Source organism: Mesoplodon mirus (genome assembly GCF_964341445.2).
Source record: "Mesoplodon mirus genome assembly, chromosome: 5".
Taxonomy (NCBI): Eukaryota; Metazoa; Chordata; class Mammalia; order Artiodactyla; family Ziphiidae; genus Mesoplodon; species Mesoplodon mirus.
Genome location: NC_138980.1, coordinates 39,770,073 through 39,787,838, shown reverse-complemented (window position 1 = coordinate 39,787,838; position 17,766 = coordinate 39,770,073). Strand labels below are relative to the sequence as shown.

The following is a 17,766-nucleotide window of genomic DNA, read 5'->3' as shown; positions in this document are numbered from 1 at the left end:
TCTCAATAAAACTGGAAGAAAAAATGAAAACAAAAACCCATAAGTTTCACCAACCATGTTAGCACTTACTAAAAAGAAAAAATTAAACTATTGTTATTAGCATAAGATTAAATATGAACATGATAAAATTTAAACCATACAGGAATGTACATAACCAAGAACTGTCTCCCACATAACCCTCCTCTCCAGGAGTAACCTGTGTTAATGATTTCTAGTGAGTTCTTTATTCACTGGTACAAATGTTTTCCAAAAAAACTTTGTTTGGTTAACTCAAGTATGATTATGATACACCCACTGTTTGTGTCTTATTTTTTTCACTAATATATTGACAGGGATCCAAGTGACTATTTATAAAGGCTCTTGTACATTTTAACAGCTGTGTAATAAAATAACCTAAGGATGCACTGTAATGTATCTAACTAGTTCCAAGAGATGCAACTCAGATTGTTGGTTTTTGCCATTTTCAAAAAGGCAGCATTATCATACAATTTTGCCCATCTATGCAAGGTGTACTGGGAGAATTTTTTTCATAGAATTTTAATCTCTGGAACAAAGAGCTGTACATCAAAAAAAAAAAAAAAAGAAAAAATCATATTTCCAAATTCCCTCCAAAAAAGACTGTATCAATTAGTTTCAGAGCAGAATATGTGTCAATCTTTTTTTTTTAATTGAGGTAACATTGATTTATAACATTATGTAAGTTTCATGTGTACATTATATTTCTACTTCTGTATACCCTAGTGTGTCAATCTTTTTAGCCTCTGCCAGTCTGTGATGGGGAAATTCTGTTTGGTTACTGTTTTAAATTACATTCCTTTACTTTCCAGTGAGTTTGAGCATTTCTCCATAACTCCACTGTTTACAGTATTTCTTGTTCTATAAATGATTTGTTCCAGTCTTTTGCCTGAATTTTAAAAATTCATTTGTAGGGCTTCCCTGGTGGCGCAGTGGTTGAGAATCTGCCTGCTAATGCAGGGGACACGGGTTCGAGCCCTGGTCTGGGAGGATCCCACATGCCGCGGAGCAACTAGGCCCGTGAGCCACAACTACTGAGCCTGCGCGTCTGGAGCCTGTGCTCTGCAACAAGAGAGGCCGCCATGGTGAGAGGCCCGCGCGCCGTGATGAAGAGTGGCCCCCGCTTGCCACAACTGGAGAAAGCCCTCGCACAGAAACGAACACACCACACAGCAAAAATAAATTAATTAATTAATAATAAAAAAAAAAATTAAAAAAAAAATTCATTTGTAAAGACTTTGTATATTAAGGAAATTCCTTTATCGTTCTTTTATCACTTTTATCTTTAAGTTCTTTTATCGTTAAGTTGCAAAAATTTATCACCAGGTTGTTGGAGTACAAATGTGGAGGTGTGTAAAGAAACAGGGGTGGGGCTTCCCTGGTAGCGCAGTGGTTGAGTCCACCTGCCAATGCAGGGGACACGGGTTCGTGCCCCGGTCCGGGAAGATCCCACATGCCGCGGAGCAGCTGGGCCCGTGAGCCATGGCCGCTGAGCCTGCACGTCCGGAGCCTGTGCTCCGCAACGGGAGAGGCCACAACAGTGAGAGGCCCGTGTACGGGGGGGGGGGGGGGGAACAGGGATAGAGGCAGTGTTAGTAGAGACCCCTCCCCTCTTAGGAACCCAGACGGCTTACCTGTTGTAAATGGGTCCTTTGAAGGTGGGGTCATACTTCTGTGGTGTTCCTGAAATTCAGCAAGATTGAGCTGAGTGATCCAAGATGAGGCTGGCAGACCACCCTTCCCCAGATGAGGCTGGCAGACCACCCTTCCCCAGATGTTCCTAGGGGTGTCTTGGCCACGGAGAAGTAAGATTCAGAGATCCTGAGGATTTTCTGTGAACAGCCCGATTTATCGCCTGGCGACCACTCACTGGGAGGGGGCTGGAAAAAGGGCTACCAGCGAGCCCGGTGGAGAGGGGAGAGTCCAAGGTGGGATCTGGAGATGGTTCTCACAGGAGTCCTGGGGAGGCTGCGAGGACAGACCCTTCGGATGAGGGAGTTTGCAGGGACCTCTGGGCGGGCGTTGGGGTGAAGGGTGCTGCCAGGTGACGATGGGGGGTTGGGGGGGTACAGGCCGAGATCTGCAATTCCGCTCCCCCCTCGTCCCCCCATCCCGGGTCCTCCCGCTGCCCCCTCCCCCTCCAAGTTGCCAGGCCCGGGCGCGGGAGCGGGGCGCAGCCTACCGTGCTTCCCGTAGTAATGCTGACTCTCGCCCCCCATCCCTGCGGGCGCCCTGCCCTGACGGCCGTCTGCCGGCTCGCGCTCCTTCTCTGCCCTCGGGTCCGGACGCGCGGGAGTCCCGAGGGAGGGACCGAGGGACCGACTGACGGCGGCTCCTCCCAGCAGAGCCAGGCGGGGCGGCCCAAACCGGTCAGACCGGCCTTAGCAGAGCTGCTGCCTCGGACGGACTGGACCACGGAACGGAGGGAGGGAGAGAGGGAGGGAGGAGAGGGCCGGGCGGGGCGGCAGCTGCTCCAGTCACTCACCCGCCGCCCGATTTAGCCCTCTCCGCACCGCCCCCACCCGGGGAACTCTGTGGCTTCACCCTGCGGCCTGGGCTAGCTCCCTGCCCCTAACCAGGCGACACCGCCCTAGAACATCTCTCAACACTGGAAGGCGCCTAATTACTGTCCCATTCTCCAGGTATGGAAATTGAGGCATAGGGAGGTCAATGTCTAGCCAGGTACAGCAAAACGGGCAGATGGCTTAACCCGAACAACCAATGACAGAGTATTTGGGCTGAAAACTCTCCAACCTGTGGATGCATTTTTTTAAAAAGTAAATGCCAACAGTTAAATATTGGGACAGTCCATATAAAAATCCACATCCCTGTCTCTGGAAAACTGCCAGATTAGGACTGACAGCCCCCAATGCCACATCCCTTTCTGGCATTGCCCCCAGCTGGTCCCTTTGTGGCCCCCAAGGCTACACACCTCAGCTTGCCACCCTTGCACACTCTCACAGTCGATAATCCTGAAGCCACTGCTTTGAAGAACACGTATTTATTGAGCGCCTACCGGGTACAGTGGCATGTGAGAGACCCAGTCTTGTGGGTCTGCTCTTGTGGAGCTGATATCCTACCAGGTGGCCCTGGATTTGAATGTTCCTGCCCCATCTGAGCCCGAGGATACTCAGGCCAGGGCCTTGCCTTCTCTGAGCCTCAGCTTCCTCAACTGTGAAATGGGTCTAAAGCATAAAACCAAAACCAGTCAAAGACCAGGCATGGGATACCAAGAAGTATACAGTTGGCATGGATGTAGTATATTGCCAGTGTAGGAATACTCAGCTGATATGGATGTATACAGTAGGTATGGGGGTACTGCCAGCATGGGGTATATGGCCCACATGGAGGTATACAATTCGGGGTGTTTAATAAGTGTGGGGTGTACAGTAGGGGTAGCAGTATACAGCTGGTGGGAGGTATACAGCCAGAGGGGAGTTGTACAGCTGGTGTGAGGGTACACAGTCAGCATAGCATTCCCAGTCAGCTGGTTACACCCCCTATACCAACCATCCACCCCTGCACCAGGTGTATACTCTCTTGATCATGTGCCTGTTCAAACTGCATCTCCCAACAGCCCTTTGGGCCAGTTGTATACTTCATAGTACAACGAGCTTTACAGGTGACATGGCATGATACAGTCGGCGTCAGGGTGTAGTCAGCAGGAAGAGATATCCAGTGTGGAGCATACAGCCAGCATGGGGTTATAAGAGGACAGTTGGTGCTCAATAATCGTACCTGCTGCCACAGAGTCAGGCACTCCCTGATGGGACTCTGGTCACCAACTCAGCTTGTCCCTAGAGAAATGTCACATCACCCCCCCAGTGGCTTCTAGCTGTGGAGGCCCCACCTGCCCCCTGGCCCACAGGCTTCAGCAAATAGGCGAGGCCCAAGGCTCCAAGCCATGCCCTTGGGTGACCAGGCCTCCCAAAGTAGGCCTGTAGTTGCCACGGTCCCTGCCAGCCCAAAGGCCGGCTGGTCCCACCCCACCCAGTGCAAGCAGTGCCCAGGCCACAGCCTCTCTCTTCCCAGATATGCTAGGTCCCCTGGGGACACTCTTGCAAACTCCAGCCTTCAGCCACCAGCTCCGCCCTGCTGATGCTCAAATATGGGTCCCTGGGGAGGGCCTCACTCCCGAGCAGCACGACCCTGGGACACCTGCCCCCCAGCACCCTACATGGGGGTCTCATGGGCACCTCCCACTCAGCATGACCACATCGAGCCCCCATTGTCCCCCAAGCTGCTCTGTCCTCCTGAGTGCTCAGGCTGGAAACCTGGGACACCTCTCTGCTTCACACCAGCTTTGCCTTCAGAATCTATTCAGGATCCAACCACTCTCACCCCCGTTTGGCTCCCACCCTTGTCACACGGCTGTCATCTCCTGCCTGGACAGTGCAGGTGCCTCCACCCTGGTCTCTCAGCTCCCACACTTGTCCCCCACTGTCCATTCCCCCACAGGGGCCAGAGGAGCCTGTGAACACCCGAGTCAGGGCACTCCCTCCTCTGCCCTGAACCCTCTATGGCTCCCATAAGCCCAACCCCTCACCATTCCCACAAGGCCCTGCCTGCTCTGCCCTGTCCCCTCCTCCCTGCCTTCACCCCCTCCCACTCTCCCCTTTCCTCGCTCTGTTCCAGCCTCACTGGCACCCTGGTTATACTGTAGGTTATACTGGTTACACTGTATACTGTTTTTTAAACTTTTTCACATTTATTAAAGGTTTTAACAATGAGGGCTTCATAAAATGTCATGAAATTCTATTTGCCATCTAACCATCTGCTTCTAAATAGGAGACAAACACTAGTATAGCAACTATTTTAACGTGGAAAATTTTTTTAATTTTTTGAGAAAAGAATGATGTATATATATATTTTTTTCCTTTTTGAATTTCAACCCCCAAAATATTCCCACAAAAAAATCGGGGGAGGTTGGGCTGGGTCTCCTTCAATGGGCATCTGTTGCCCAGGAGGATGGTGGACTTGCCCTCACCCAGGCCACCACCAGCCCATGTCCCCCCTGATTAGACTATAAACTCACCAGACACAGGCTCACCTCAGGACCTTTGCTCTGACTGTTCCCTCTCCCCAGACAGCTCTTCCCTGAGACAGCCATTTGGCTCCACCTCCTTCAAGCTCAAACATCACCTCCTCAGAGAGGCTTTCTCTGACCATCCTGTCTAAAACAGCACCCTTGCGGGGAAGAGGTTAAGAATCCTCCTGCCAATGAAGGGGACACGGTTTCAAGCCCCGGTCTGGGAAGATCCCACATGCTGCGGAGCAACTAAGCCCGTGCACTACAACTACTGAGCCTGCGCTCTAGAGCCCACGTGCCACATCTACTGAGCCCACGAGCTACAACTACTGAGCCCACGAGCCTGGAGCCCGTGCCCGGCAACAAGAGAAGCCACCACAATGAGAAGCCCGCACACCACAAAAAAGAGTAGCCCTCGCTCGCCGCAACTAGAGAAAGCCTGCGCACAGCAGCAAAGACCCAATGCAGGCAAAAATAAAAATAAATAATTTTAAAAAATAAAATAAAATAAAACAGCACCCTTTCCCCCTTCTCTCCTGTTACCCTATTTTATTTTGTTTCTGACTCATTTACACATTGGCTATTATCTGCCCCCATGTCTGTTTGCTGTACAAGGGCAGGGATTTATGTCTGTTTTGTTCATAACTTTGCCCCCAGCGCCCAGCATAGCATCTGGCACAAGACAGGCACTCAGTCAGAGTTTGTTAAATGAATAACCACGATATATAATCCATGTATAATATAGCTAAAACTGAAAATAAAAATGCAGCTTTGAGTTTTCCGGGTGCACGTATTTAAAAAAATAATTTTCGAATTTTATACATATAAGAATTGAATACATGATAAATGTGGAATTTCCAGTTGGCAGGGAAAGGATAAATCAGTCAGTAGCCTTGACTGCTCATTTGGAAGAAGATAAAGTTAACTCCACTCCCACCACATAGCAAAACAAATTCCACATGGATTAATCATGCAAATATATAAAACTCAAAACTATGACAAGTAGGATGGGAAAACACAAGAGCATATTTCTACCATCTGATAGCAGGTGAGACGGGTAAGGTGGGTGGGGGAAGAGAGAAAGGAGCGCCCGAAGTTTCTTATGTTGGCCAAACTGGCAGATAAGAACAGCTGGGGCTGGGACTCCCCTGGCAGTCCAGCAGTTAAGAACCAAGGAATATCTTTCAGACACTGGCGCAGAGCTCTTTACAATACAGGTGATCCTATCAACAACCCATTTTAGGGAACTGCCTGGCGGTCCAGTGGTTAGGACTCAGGGCTTTCACTGCCGAGGGCCCAGGTTCAATCCCTGGTCAGGGATCTAAGATCCCACAAGCCGCACGGTGCAGCCAAAACACAACAATCAATTTTACAGCGGAGGAAACTGATGCTCACGGAGAGGAAGTGGCTCCCCCAGTCACCTAGCAACAAGTGGTCAGTCCCTACTCCAGTTTTGATGAATGAGTGGGAGCCACTGAGGGTGTTTGAACAGGAGCATGATAAGGCTGGGCTGGGGAGGGGAAGATACATGGGGAAGTCTCAGACAGCTCTCAGGGAAATTGGTGGCCGTGGATGGGACAGATGGGCTATGGCCTTCCTGTGTAAACTTGAGTTATCCCTCTTTGAGATGGAACTAAAGAAGCAGAGAGAGGCACCTGGTGTAGCCTTGGCTCAGGGCATTGCCTTGTGGGTGGCTCAGGAAATATAAGAGGGAACAATGGTACTGTCATCTGATGGGTTCCATTAGCTCTCATTTTAACATTAGCCAAGTGGGGATGGAGGGAGGGGCAAGGCAAATACTAATGGTTTGATAATTGAGCCTGAGGATGGAAACTTGCTGAATCTTTGCAAAAATACTGCAAAATAATAACAGTGGAATGCCCCAGTGCCTCCATATTTCTGACCCGTTTACTGTGTGCCAGGCACTTTTCTAAAACGTTACACGGTTTACCTCAGCTCACCCTTATAGCAACTTTGTGAGGTTGATCCCATCATTACCCCCACTTGACAGATGCAGAAACTGAGGCCCAGGCAGAAACACATGCTGGTGGCCACAAAGATGGTGAGCAACAGAGCTGGGCCACTCAGCTCCTGAGTTAGTGTTTTCTATGGCTGCTGTAAGTAATTAACACCAACTTGGTGGTTCAAAACACAAATTTATTATCTTATGGTTCTAGAGATCAGATATCCAAAGTGAATCTCACTAGGCTAAAATCAGGGTGCTGGCCAGGCTGCGTTTCCTTGCCTATTCCAGCTTCTAGAAGCCTCCCTCATTCCTTGGCTCGTGGCCTCCTCCTCCATCCTCAAAGCCAGGATTCTCATTAAGCCCACATCCGCTTCCATTGCTACATCTTCTCCTATGACTCCCCTGCCTCCCTCTTTTCTTCTTCTTCTTTTTGGCCACACCGCGTGGCATGCAGGATCTTAGTTCCCTGACCAGAGATCAAACCCACGCCCCCTGCAGTGGAAGCGCAGAGACTTAACCACTGGACAGCCAGGGAAGTCCCCCTCTTTTCTTTATAAGGACCCTTGTCCTTGGGGCCACCTGGATAATCCAGAATAATCTCCCCATCTCAAGATGCTAAATTTAGTCCCATCTGCAAAGTGCCTTATGCCATGTATGGTAACATATTCATAGGTTCCAGGAATTAGGACATGGACGTCTTTTGGGGGGACCATTATCCTGCCTACCACAGTGTCTTTTTTTTTAAGATTTTTTTTTCTTTTGACGTGGACCATTTTTAAAGTCTTTACTGAACTTGTTACAATATTGCTTCTGTTTTGTTTTCGTTTTCTGGCTGCAAAGCATGTGGGATCTTAGCTCCCCGACCAGGGATCGAACCCACACCCCTTGCACTGGAAGGTGAAGTCTTAACCACTGGACAGCCAGGGAAGTCCCTACCACGGTGTCTTAACCATTTAGGCCAGGGGTTGACAAACCATCTGTCCCCTGTGGGGCAAATCCATCCACCATGTTTTCATATGGCTCAGCACTAGGAATGGTCTTTCCATTAAGTGGCTGAAAAACATCAAAGGAAGACTATTTTGTCATGTGAAACTCAAATGTCAGTGGCTATAAATCAAGTTTGCTTGGCACACAGCCTTGCTCATTCGTTTTCATATTGTTTTTTTTAATAAATTTATTTATTTTGTTTATTTTTGGCTGCATTGGGTCTTCGTTGCTGTGCCTGGGCTTTCTCTAATTGTGGCAAGCAGGGGCTACTCTTCATTGCAGTGCACACGCTTCTCATTGCGGTGGCTTCTCTTGTTGCAGAGCACGGGCTCTAAGCACGCGGGCTTCAGTAGCTGTGGCACAAGGGCTCAGTAGTTGTGGCGCACGGGCTTAGTTGCTCCGTGGTGTGTGGGATCTTCTCAGACCAGGGCTCGAACCCATGTCCCCTGCATTGGCAGGCGGATTCTTAACCACTGCACCACCAGGGAAGTCCCCGTTTTCGTATTGTTGATGGCTGCTTGCTTTCATGTTGTCTGTGGTCTATGGCAGACTCGAGTAGCAGGCATAGATCGTATGTGAAAATATTGACTCTCTGGCCCTTTACAGAAGTTCGCTGCCCCCTGGTCTCTAAGCCATGAACCCACAGGTGTTGAGGCCAAGTCTGTGCCAGCCTGTTTCATGTGCTCTGCTTATAACAACCGGCAGTGGTAAAGGCATGTCATCCATTCCCGGCAATGTGGGTGGGGAAATTGACAAGCCCTTTCCCTCTCCAGGCTAACGTTTTCCTGTGTGGAGAATGGGACTCATCCTTGCATTTACTGGTAGCTGTTGCCAGGGCTTGGTGCTCAAAAAGCACTTAGCACAGGTCTGGGGTACAAGGCTTTAAGAAATGGTAACCAGGGGAATTCCCTGGTGGTTCAGTGGTTGGGACTCGCTTTCGCTGCCAAGGGCTCGGGTTTGATCCCTGATCAGGGAACTAAAATCCCGCAAGCCACGGCACGGCCAAAAGAAAACAAAAAAATAAGAAAAAAGAAATGCTAACCAGGAGCATGGTACCATTTGACAGAGGGGGCAAACTGAGGCCACGTGCTCAGACCACATAGCTGGTGAGGGATGGAGCTCTGAATCAAACCAAGGTCCCTCTGGCTCCAACCCAGGCCTTTTGTGGGCAGATACTGGGAGAGGCAGAGCTAAAGATGTGACAATGGTGGGGGAGAAGGCATGGGAAAGCCGGACCGTTAGACCAGCATCGGGAAGGGGAGGCGGCCGTTGGGTCCCAGCCTTGCTGAGTACGAAGGCCAGCCCACCCAGTTCAGTGGGTGTAGGAGATAAGGAAACAGATACAGGCTACCCAGTCACAATGCTCGTGCCAGCAGGACATCAAGTGCCACCCAGCCTGAGGCTTCTGGATACAGGCCAAGTCCCCAAGGCCTACAATGGCCAAAGGCCTCACCCACGCAGCCAGGCCAGCTCACCACTGCCCTCCCAGAAATCTCTGCCTGGGTAATGGGCATCCCAACTGCCCAGAAAAATCCCTTTGACAAAAGGTTGGGGTAGGAAAGCTAGAAGTGATTCTACTGGCCACCATGATAGGACCAAAGATAGAGCACCTGCTGTGTGCTGGGCACCAAAGCAGATATTTCCTTCTAGGAATCCATTTTATCCTTTCAATGAGGCTCTGAGGGCAGATGGCACGATAAAGAAATGGAGGCACAGAGATGCTTTGTGACTTGTCTGAAATCACACAGCCGGCAGGAGCTGAGATTTTGAACTCTGGTCCTGACACCACGCTCTCTCTTTTTTTTTTTTCCAAAAATTTTTTCAATTTTTTTTTTGGTCGCACTGCAAGGCTTGTGGGATCTTAGTTCCCTGACCAGGGATCGAACCCAGGCCCTCCCTTGGCAGTGAGAGTGCAGAGTCCTAACCACTGGACTGCCAGGGAATTCCCTCAATTTTTATTTTATATTGGAGTATAGTTGATTAACAATGTTGTGTTAGTTTCCGGTGTACAGCGGAGTGATTCCATTATACATATACACGTATCTATTCTTTTTCAAATTCTTTTCCCATTTAGGTTATTACACAGTATTGAGCAGAGTTCCCTGTGCTATACAGTACGTCCTTGTTGGTTATCTATACCATGCTCTTGAACTGTGTGTTCTGTGAATAACTCCGATTAACTAGGTATTTACTGTAGACCCAGCTCTGAGCTAAGTGCTATACCCACATGAGTTCACTGAACCCTTGAGGCAGCCCCGAGAGGGAGCTGATACTGTCATTAACCCCATTTTCTGGATGGAGAAATTGAGGCTCAGATATGCAAAAGGTACAGATATGAAACGTTCAGGGATACTAAAGGTCTCTACTAGTACAGAGCTAGAAGAATGGAGCTGGGACTGGAACGGGGCCAATCCTGGGTTCCAGAACCTGGCTGAGAGTCAGAACTCTGTTTAACTTTTTTGTAGATGTGTTCATTTATTTAGCACCTTGCTACAAGGCGATTCATGTCCCTTGACTAGTGCTATCACCTCTGGTCTGGTTTCCTGGCTTCTGCCATTGCACCCCAGAAAGGCCAGGGGGTACCTGTGAACCCCTGAGTCAGGATAGGTCCCTCCTCTGCTCAGAACTCAATGACTCCCACCTCTCTCAGAACAGAAGCCCAGGGAATTCCGTGGCAGTCCAGTGTTCCAGTGGTTAGGACTCCGTGCTTTCACTGTCCAGGTTCAATCCCTGGTTGGAGAACTAAGATTCTGTAAGCCACGTGGCACGGCCAAAAAAAATGAACAGAAGCCCAAGTCCTCCCATGATCCACAAAGCCCTGTACATCTGCCCATCCCCTCTCTGCCCCCACCTCCTCCCATTCTACCCCCTTGATCTCTCCACTCCAGCCACACGCGCCTCTTGGCTGCTCCTCAAATACACCAGACATGCTCCAGCCCCAGGACCTTTGCACATGCCTTGCCCACTGCCTGAAACATTCTATACAGCTCCCTCTCTCACTCCTCTGGTCACCTCAGGATGACCTTCTCTGATCCTGTTTGAAATTTTAAACCCTGCTTCCAGGCCCTATATCACTCCTATCCCTCCTTCCTGCTAAACTTTTCTCCAGAGCACCTTCTCTGACATTGTGAGAATTTTCCCCATTCATCTTAGTATCTTGTCTGGGTTCCTTTCTACATTTCAGCTTGACAAGTGCTGGATCTCCAGGGTCTAGGACAGAACCTGGCACATGGTACCTGCACAATATTTGCTGAAGGAAGTTATGAATGAACTTGCTTATGTTAAGTAACCTGTATGCTTATCAAATTAAAACAAAAAAACAACTTCAGGCAGAACAAGCCTTTGGACTAAGAAAAATACCTCTCCCTCTCACCCCTGGCCCAGAGCCCTCACTTCCTCTCCCTGGGGGCAGTTCCTCTCACTGGTTTCCCTTCTAGACACTGTCCACAGGGCACATACCTAAGCAGGTATGTTTCTAGATGTTTCTAGATGTTTATCCCTCATCCCCCGTTTTGTTACACACCCTGTTCCTCACTTGCCTATTTCACAAACTAACATAATTAGACATTGTTTTGCATCTGCAAGTTTCTTCATCTCACAAGGTAACATAGTAGCCCACCCTAGGAACAGTACCCTTTCTCATTAAACCAGCCTGAGGAGCTTTAAAAAGATACAGATGCCACACATACACACAGAAATAAATAGTCTAAGCTCTGGAAAGAGTCTTCTTGACTGTCTTACCTCTGGGGTGAGGACAGCTAGCTGAGGGTATGTGAAGGGTTCTTTCACTTGGAAAGCTAAAATCTTCTGTGCGGTTGAGGGCTTATTTTTAATTTTCAGCCCCTACCCCCAGCCCAGCAGAGAGAATATATTAATTTTGTTATAAAAGAACTTCAAATCCTGTTTAAAAATAATCCTCCCTGGGAATTCCCTGGTGGTCCAGTGGTTAGGACTTGGCACTTTCACTGCCGTGGCCCAGGTTCAATCCCTGGTGGGGGAAATAAGATCCCGCAAGCTGCGTGGTGTGGTCAAAATAATAATTTTAATAATTATTATTATTCTCCCATTGGGGATTGACTGGGAAGGGGCAGGAGAGAACTTTCTGGAGTGATGAGAAGGTTCTTACCAGAGATCTACAATTTTTTTCTGAGGGCCAGGTATTAAAAATGTTAAGCTTTCTGGTTCAAATGTCACCTCTATCACATATTCTTCTTCTAAGAACACTTTAAAAATACAAGAGCCATTCTTAGTCCACTGGCTTTACAAAAACAGGCCACAGTGCAACAATGTAATAACAATACCTTATGCTACTGAGCTGTACCCTTAAAAATGGTTTAGATGGTAAATTTTATGTTATGTATTTTACCACAAAAATTTTTTTATTTATTATTTTTTGTTGTTGTTGTTGCGGTACGCGGGCCTCTCACTGTTGCGGCCTCTCCCGTTGCGGAGCACAGGCTCCGGACGCGCGGGCCCAGCGGCCATGGCCCACGGGCCCAGCCGCTCCGCGGCATGTGGGATCCTCCCGGACCGGGGCACGAACCCGTGTCCCCTGCATTGGCAGGCGGACTCCCAACCACTGTGCCACCAGGGAAGCCCCCACAAAAATTTTTAAAAATATATTAATAATGATAGGCCCTCGGGCTTCCCTGGTGGCACAGTGGTTAAGAATCCGCCTGCCAATGCAGCAGACATGGGTTCAAGCCCTGGTCCGGTAAGATCCCACATGCCGCTGAGCAGTGAAGCCTGTGCACCACAACTACTGAGCCTGCACTCTAGAGCCTGCAAGCCACAACTACTGAGCCTGCATGCTTAGAGCCCATGCTCCTCAACAAGAAAAGCCACCGCAATGAGAAACCCATGCACTGCAACGAAGAGTAGCCCCCACTCGCTGCAACTAAAGAAAGCCCGAGTGCAGCAACGAAGACCAAATGCAGCCAAAAAGAGAAAAACAAATACCATATGCAGCCAAAAATAAAATTAAAAAAAATAATAATAATAATGATAGGCTCTCCTTGGGCATGAGGGGATTCAGGAAGCTGGTAATATTTTTTACCTGATCTAGGTGCTGGTTACCTCATACATTTAGAATCTATACCCTTTTAGGTATGAATTTTCTACATCAATAAAAACTTTAGGGAGGGGCTTCCCTGGTGGCGCAGTGGTTGAGAGTCTGCCTGCCGACGCAGGGGACACGGGTTCGTGCCCCGGTACGGGAAGATCCCACATGCCGTGGAGCGGCTGGGCCCGTGAGCCATGGCCGCTGAGCCTGCGCGTCCAGAGCCTGTGCTCCACAACAGGAGAGGCCACAACAGTGAGAGGCCCACGTACCGCAAAAAAAAAAAAAAAAAAAAAAAAAAAAAAAAAAAAAAAAAAACTTTAGGGAGTTCTCTGGTGGCCTAGTGGTTAGGATTTGGTGATGTCACTGCCATGGCCCAGATGTGATCCCTGGTCGGGGAACTGAGATCCTGCAAGCTGCACGGCAGGGCCAAAATATATTAAATAAATAAAATGAAATTTCATCTTAAAAAAATGTTTAAAATATTCCCCTTGATTGGTTCAATATAAGAGGGTCCACCCACAAATGCACAGCTTAATGCAACCATCAGCAAAGATTGAGGAGGGTTTCCAGGTGCTGATGTGAGAAAGGGATCATCTCCGACATATATTAAGAAAAAGGAAAAAAAAGCAACACTATGTGAAACAAACACCTTTTCATTCAACAAATATTTGTTGAGCACCTACTATGTGCTATGTGCCAGGCACTGTGGATACACCTTCAAACCAAACAGACATGCCTTCTTGCCTCATGAAGCTAGTACTCTAGGGATTTGCTGACATTTTTGTAAAAGGGAAAAAAAGCCACTAAATAAAGAATATGTATATAATTACATGCAAAGGTCTAAGGCCTAGACTTTGTTTGGAAGAAAACACAAGATGTTGTAATACTGATGCATCCCAAGATGCTGCCTTCCTCTAGATATGGTGTCTGATAGGGAAGGAGCTTTCTGTCCTGCCCAGTCTTGTCCAAATATGTGCCTCAACAGATAGGGCTGCTTCTCCAGCAGCTCACAGAAAAATCCATGTCCCCAGTATCACCAGTCCCAGAGCCCTCCTGAGCACGTACAGTTTACCAGGCACTGTGATGTTGGGAGAGGGAGCAAGAGGGAGATTTTTCATGATAAAGTTTGTATCTTTTGTTTTTTGAAGCATGTGAATGTATTCTCTCTTCCCCTGAAAAAGTTACAATTAACAATACCCTCTTCCACAATATTTTTAACAATTCAGATGCCAGAGCCCTACTGCTGGCTGAGTTGAACTCTCTAGCGAATGAGCCATGGAATCTGCTTTTAAAACAAGCACCATGACTTTTTTCCCAGTCCCCGAACCCCCTCAGAGTCTATTGTTTTAGGTTCTAGAATCTTTTTCCATGCTGCTCATGCCAGGAGTGGGCTGGGAAGGATGGCAGTGCCCTTTGCTGACATCCGTCGGGGTCAGGAGCCATTTCCTGGCTTCCTCAGAGATGCTGCCTTCCTCTAGATATGGTGTCTGATAGGGAAGGAGCTTTCTGTCCTGCCCAGTCTTGTCCAAATATGTGCCTCAACAGATAGGGCTGCTTCTCCAGCAGCTCATAGAAAAATCCATGTCCCCAGTATCACCAGTCCCAGAGCCCTCCTGAGCACGTACAGTTTACCAGGCACTGTGCAAAACACTTCCCACCAGCCAGTACAGTCTGCCCAGCCCTACAGATGAGGATACAGAGTCTCAGAGAGGTCTCCAGCTCGCACATGGCCACAAAGCTTGTATGTATCAGAACCAACCAGGATTTGAGCCTATGTCTGTCTGATATCACCCACTAAATTCACAATAACTGATGGGAAGGCACTGGGGTACAGGGGAGGATTTGTGAGCCACTCTTTCCAAAGCACACTGTTCCCAAAGGAAATCTCGTTATCTGGCAGGGACTTCACAGGGCAGAGCAAGGGCCCTAGGTTTTTGGTTCTAATGAGAATGGACTACTTACAAACTAAGCAAGCCACCCCCCACCCCCCGCCCACTCTAAGGATTCAAGCCATGTGGCCCCTCTGGAGGAGGTGAGGGCCTGGCTGCAAGACCCAGCTGAAGTCTCCATCTCACTCTCCGGCCTCACAGAGAAATAATTAAGCAACTGTGTGGTTTGTTTGCTGTTCCCTCTGCCACATTTTGCTTAAATCTTCCCATGGCTGGCTCAACCTCCAGCCCTTGGTCGCCTAAAATAATCCCAGATGATCCTCCCCCCACCACACACACACACACACACACACACACACACACACACATGCACACTCCTACCTAAAATTACCTGTTTATTCAAGAATTTTTCCACTCTGTTGACTGCTGTGTTCTCCGTGTCTAGACACTGCCTGAAGGATGCTCAATACATATTTGTTGATGGAATGTGCTTCTAGTGCCCAGCACAAGGTCTGTTGGGCTCATAGGTCCCCTGTCTCCAGTGTGTTCCTGGCAAGACCATGCATGGCTGGCTCCCTCTGGCCAAATTCAAGGCTGGGTGAATCATATCACTGTCCACTCTGCCCCCAGGCTTGCCTCAGGGAGACCAAAGATCCCTCAGGTGCTGCCCACAGGCAGGCAGGACCCCAGGCAGAGAATCCCAGATCAGAAACAGCCAGCCATGCTGAAGGGATGCACAGCACGGGCAGCCACAGGGTCTGGAGCTTGGGCCAAAACCAAGAGCAGGAGGTCTGGGCTGGCAGCTTCAAGCAGAGAGGGGAGAGGCTGTGCAGTTGCCAGGCCCTTGGCTGGGCTGGGCAGGGAGAGCCCAGCCTCCCCTATCTGTCTCTCTTTGCAGCCTCTGAAGGCCACAGTCCCTGAGGGGAGGGAGGCACAGCTCTAGCCAGCTCTTTTTTCTTGATTATTTTTGAGCGGTTTCCGGCCCCCTCCCCAAGGCCCTTCGGTCTCACAGTTTCCAGGAAGTTTCAGGCACACAAGGAGGGGTGGCAGAGCCTCTTTAGCACAAGGCAGTGCCACGTGGGCCGTGTGCCCACCTGAGCCCCGGGGACCCAAAATGGAGGAGAAAAGAGAAACTGAGGACCGCACACCCCTCCGTGGAACCCTGGGAAGGGAAGCTCTGCAGGGCGTGGGTGGGGAGGAAGCCTCATCTTTGCCCCATCCCATAGGCCCAGAGGCGAAGGCCGCCCTCAGAGGTTCGCGGGAGGGGGTCCCTGTCGCTGGGACCCCTCGAAATGGGAGCGAGCACCCCCGGCTCCTTGCACAGGGCGGGGAAAGTTTCTCAATTGTTTCCTGTTTCCTTCCTGTCCCTTCGCCGGTGGCGCCCTTGTTTCCGCCCTTCCCGGACGGCGGGCGAGACCCGATCGCCTCCCACCCCAGCATTGGGTCTGCCTAGTCTTGCCTCAGTTTCCCCATCTGGCCGAAAGCCCGGGACGGCTACTTCTAGGGGAATGTGAGCAGGAGGAAGAAGTGGATAAAGGGAGTTGGAAGAGGAGGATTTGCGGAGGTTGGGGCCCTGGTCCTTTTCCGAGCCCCGGTCGCCGTGCCTCCCCTCCCCCGCCCTGCATCGAGCCGCCCAGATAACGGGACCTCCCCGGGCGGAGCATGCGCTGTGTGTCCCGGCCCATCAGCCGGAGGGGGAGCAGGGGCTCCCGAGAGGGGATGCAGGGCGATCTGGCGGGAGCAGGTGGGAGTGGGCTCGGCGCAGAGCAGGATGCAAGGCCGGGAAGCAGGAGGCCCCCAGCTGCAGCGCGGGTGTTTAAGATCTCGGATGTTTCCCCCCACCAAGGCCCCCGAACTCAGCAGAGGCGGCCGCGGGCCAGGGGCGGCTCCTACCGTAGGCTCCGTCCTTCCGCTCGTCCACCATGGCCGCGGCGGGCGGGGAGGGGAGTCTGAGCCAGCGCGACCCCAGCCCGGCAGGGCGAGAGGCTCCGCGGGCTACAGCGCCCCGCCCCGGGCCCGGGCCCGCCCCTCCCACCTGGTCATCCCCTCGCGACCCCACCAATGGGAGTCCCGAGCGGGTGGGGGCGGGACCCAGGGGCGGGGTCGGGCTCGAGAATGGGTGGAGCCCCAACCTTTGTTTCCTATCTGGGCTCTCGAGAGACCCTCTAGGTTCGTTTAGTGGGCAAGGAGCAGTCGTCACTCATTCAATCATCTATCCATCCACTCATTCGCCAGATAGATATTGAGTGTCGACTGTGTGCCAGTGAACAGACAAAAAGGTGCTATTTTTCATTCATCAGATTGGCAAGAATTTTAGAGTTTGGTAACATCAAGCGGGGTGAACTGATGCTGTGGGTCAGAATGTTCTCTGGCAGAAAGATTAAATCCAAACCGTTTCACCCTATACGATTCCTCTCTGCCACTGATCCTGGAGAAACCATATGCACGGCGAGTACGTGCCAAAAGGTGTTACCTGCAGTTTTGAGAGTTCTTGTAAAAAATGGTGGAGAACATGTATGTCCACCAATTGAGGGGTGCATACATCACAATACAACAGAAGAGAACACCATACAATGTATGAAAAGAATGAAGTCATCAGGGAAATGCAAATTAAAACTTGATAATAACACCACTACATACCCACTGGAATAGCTAAAACTCAAAATACTGAGGGTACCAAGTGTTAGTATCTGGACCAAATGGGGTTCTCCTACACTGCTGGTGGGAATGTAAAATGGTACAACTACTTGGAAAAAAGATCTGGTAGTTTCTTATAAACGAGCATCAACCATACGACCCAGACATTCTACTCCTAAGT

General features: G+C 49.9%; 1 protein-coding gene across 4 annotated transcripts in view; it reads right to left on the bottom strand.

Moving 5' to 3' along the window:
• Window positions 1–16,970, bottom strand: part of SLC44A2 (solute carrier family 44 member 2 (CTL2 blood group)) — a 29,766-nt gene extending 12,796 nt beyond the window's left edge. For 2 of the 4 annotated variants that reach the window (XM_082620260.1, XM_082620258.1), the window contains exons 1-2: window positions 16,842–16,970; window positions 1,650–1,698 (exon numbers count right to left, since the gene is read on the bottom strand). In XM_082620260.1, coding sequence (XP_082476386.1) covers window positions 1,650–1,698; window positions 16,842–16,872 — 80 coding nt within the window. In that variant the 5' untranslated portion in view covers window positions 16,873–16,970. Of the gene's footprint in view, window positions 1–1,649; window positions 1,699–2,197; window positions 2,359–16,841 lie in introns of those variants that run through there. The other 2 variants (XM_082620257.1, XM_082620259.1) reach the window with 2 other exon arrangements.
• Between the last annotated feature and the right edge of the window lie 796 nt (window positions 16,971–17,766).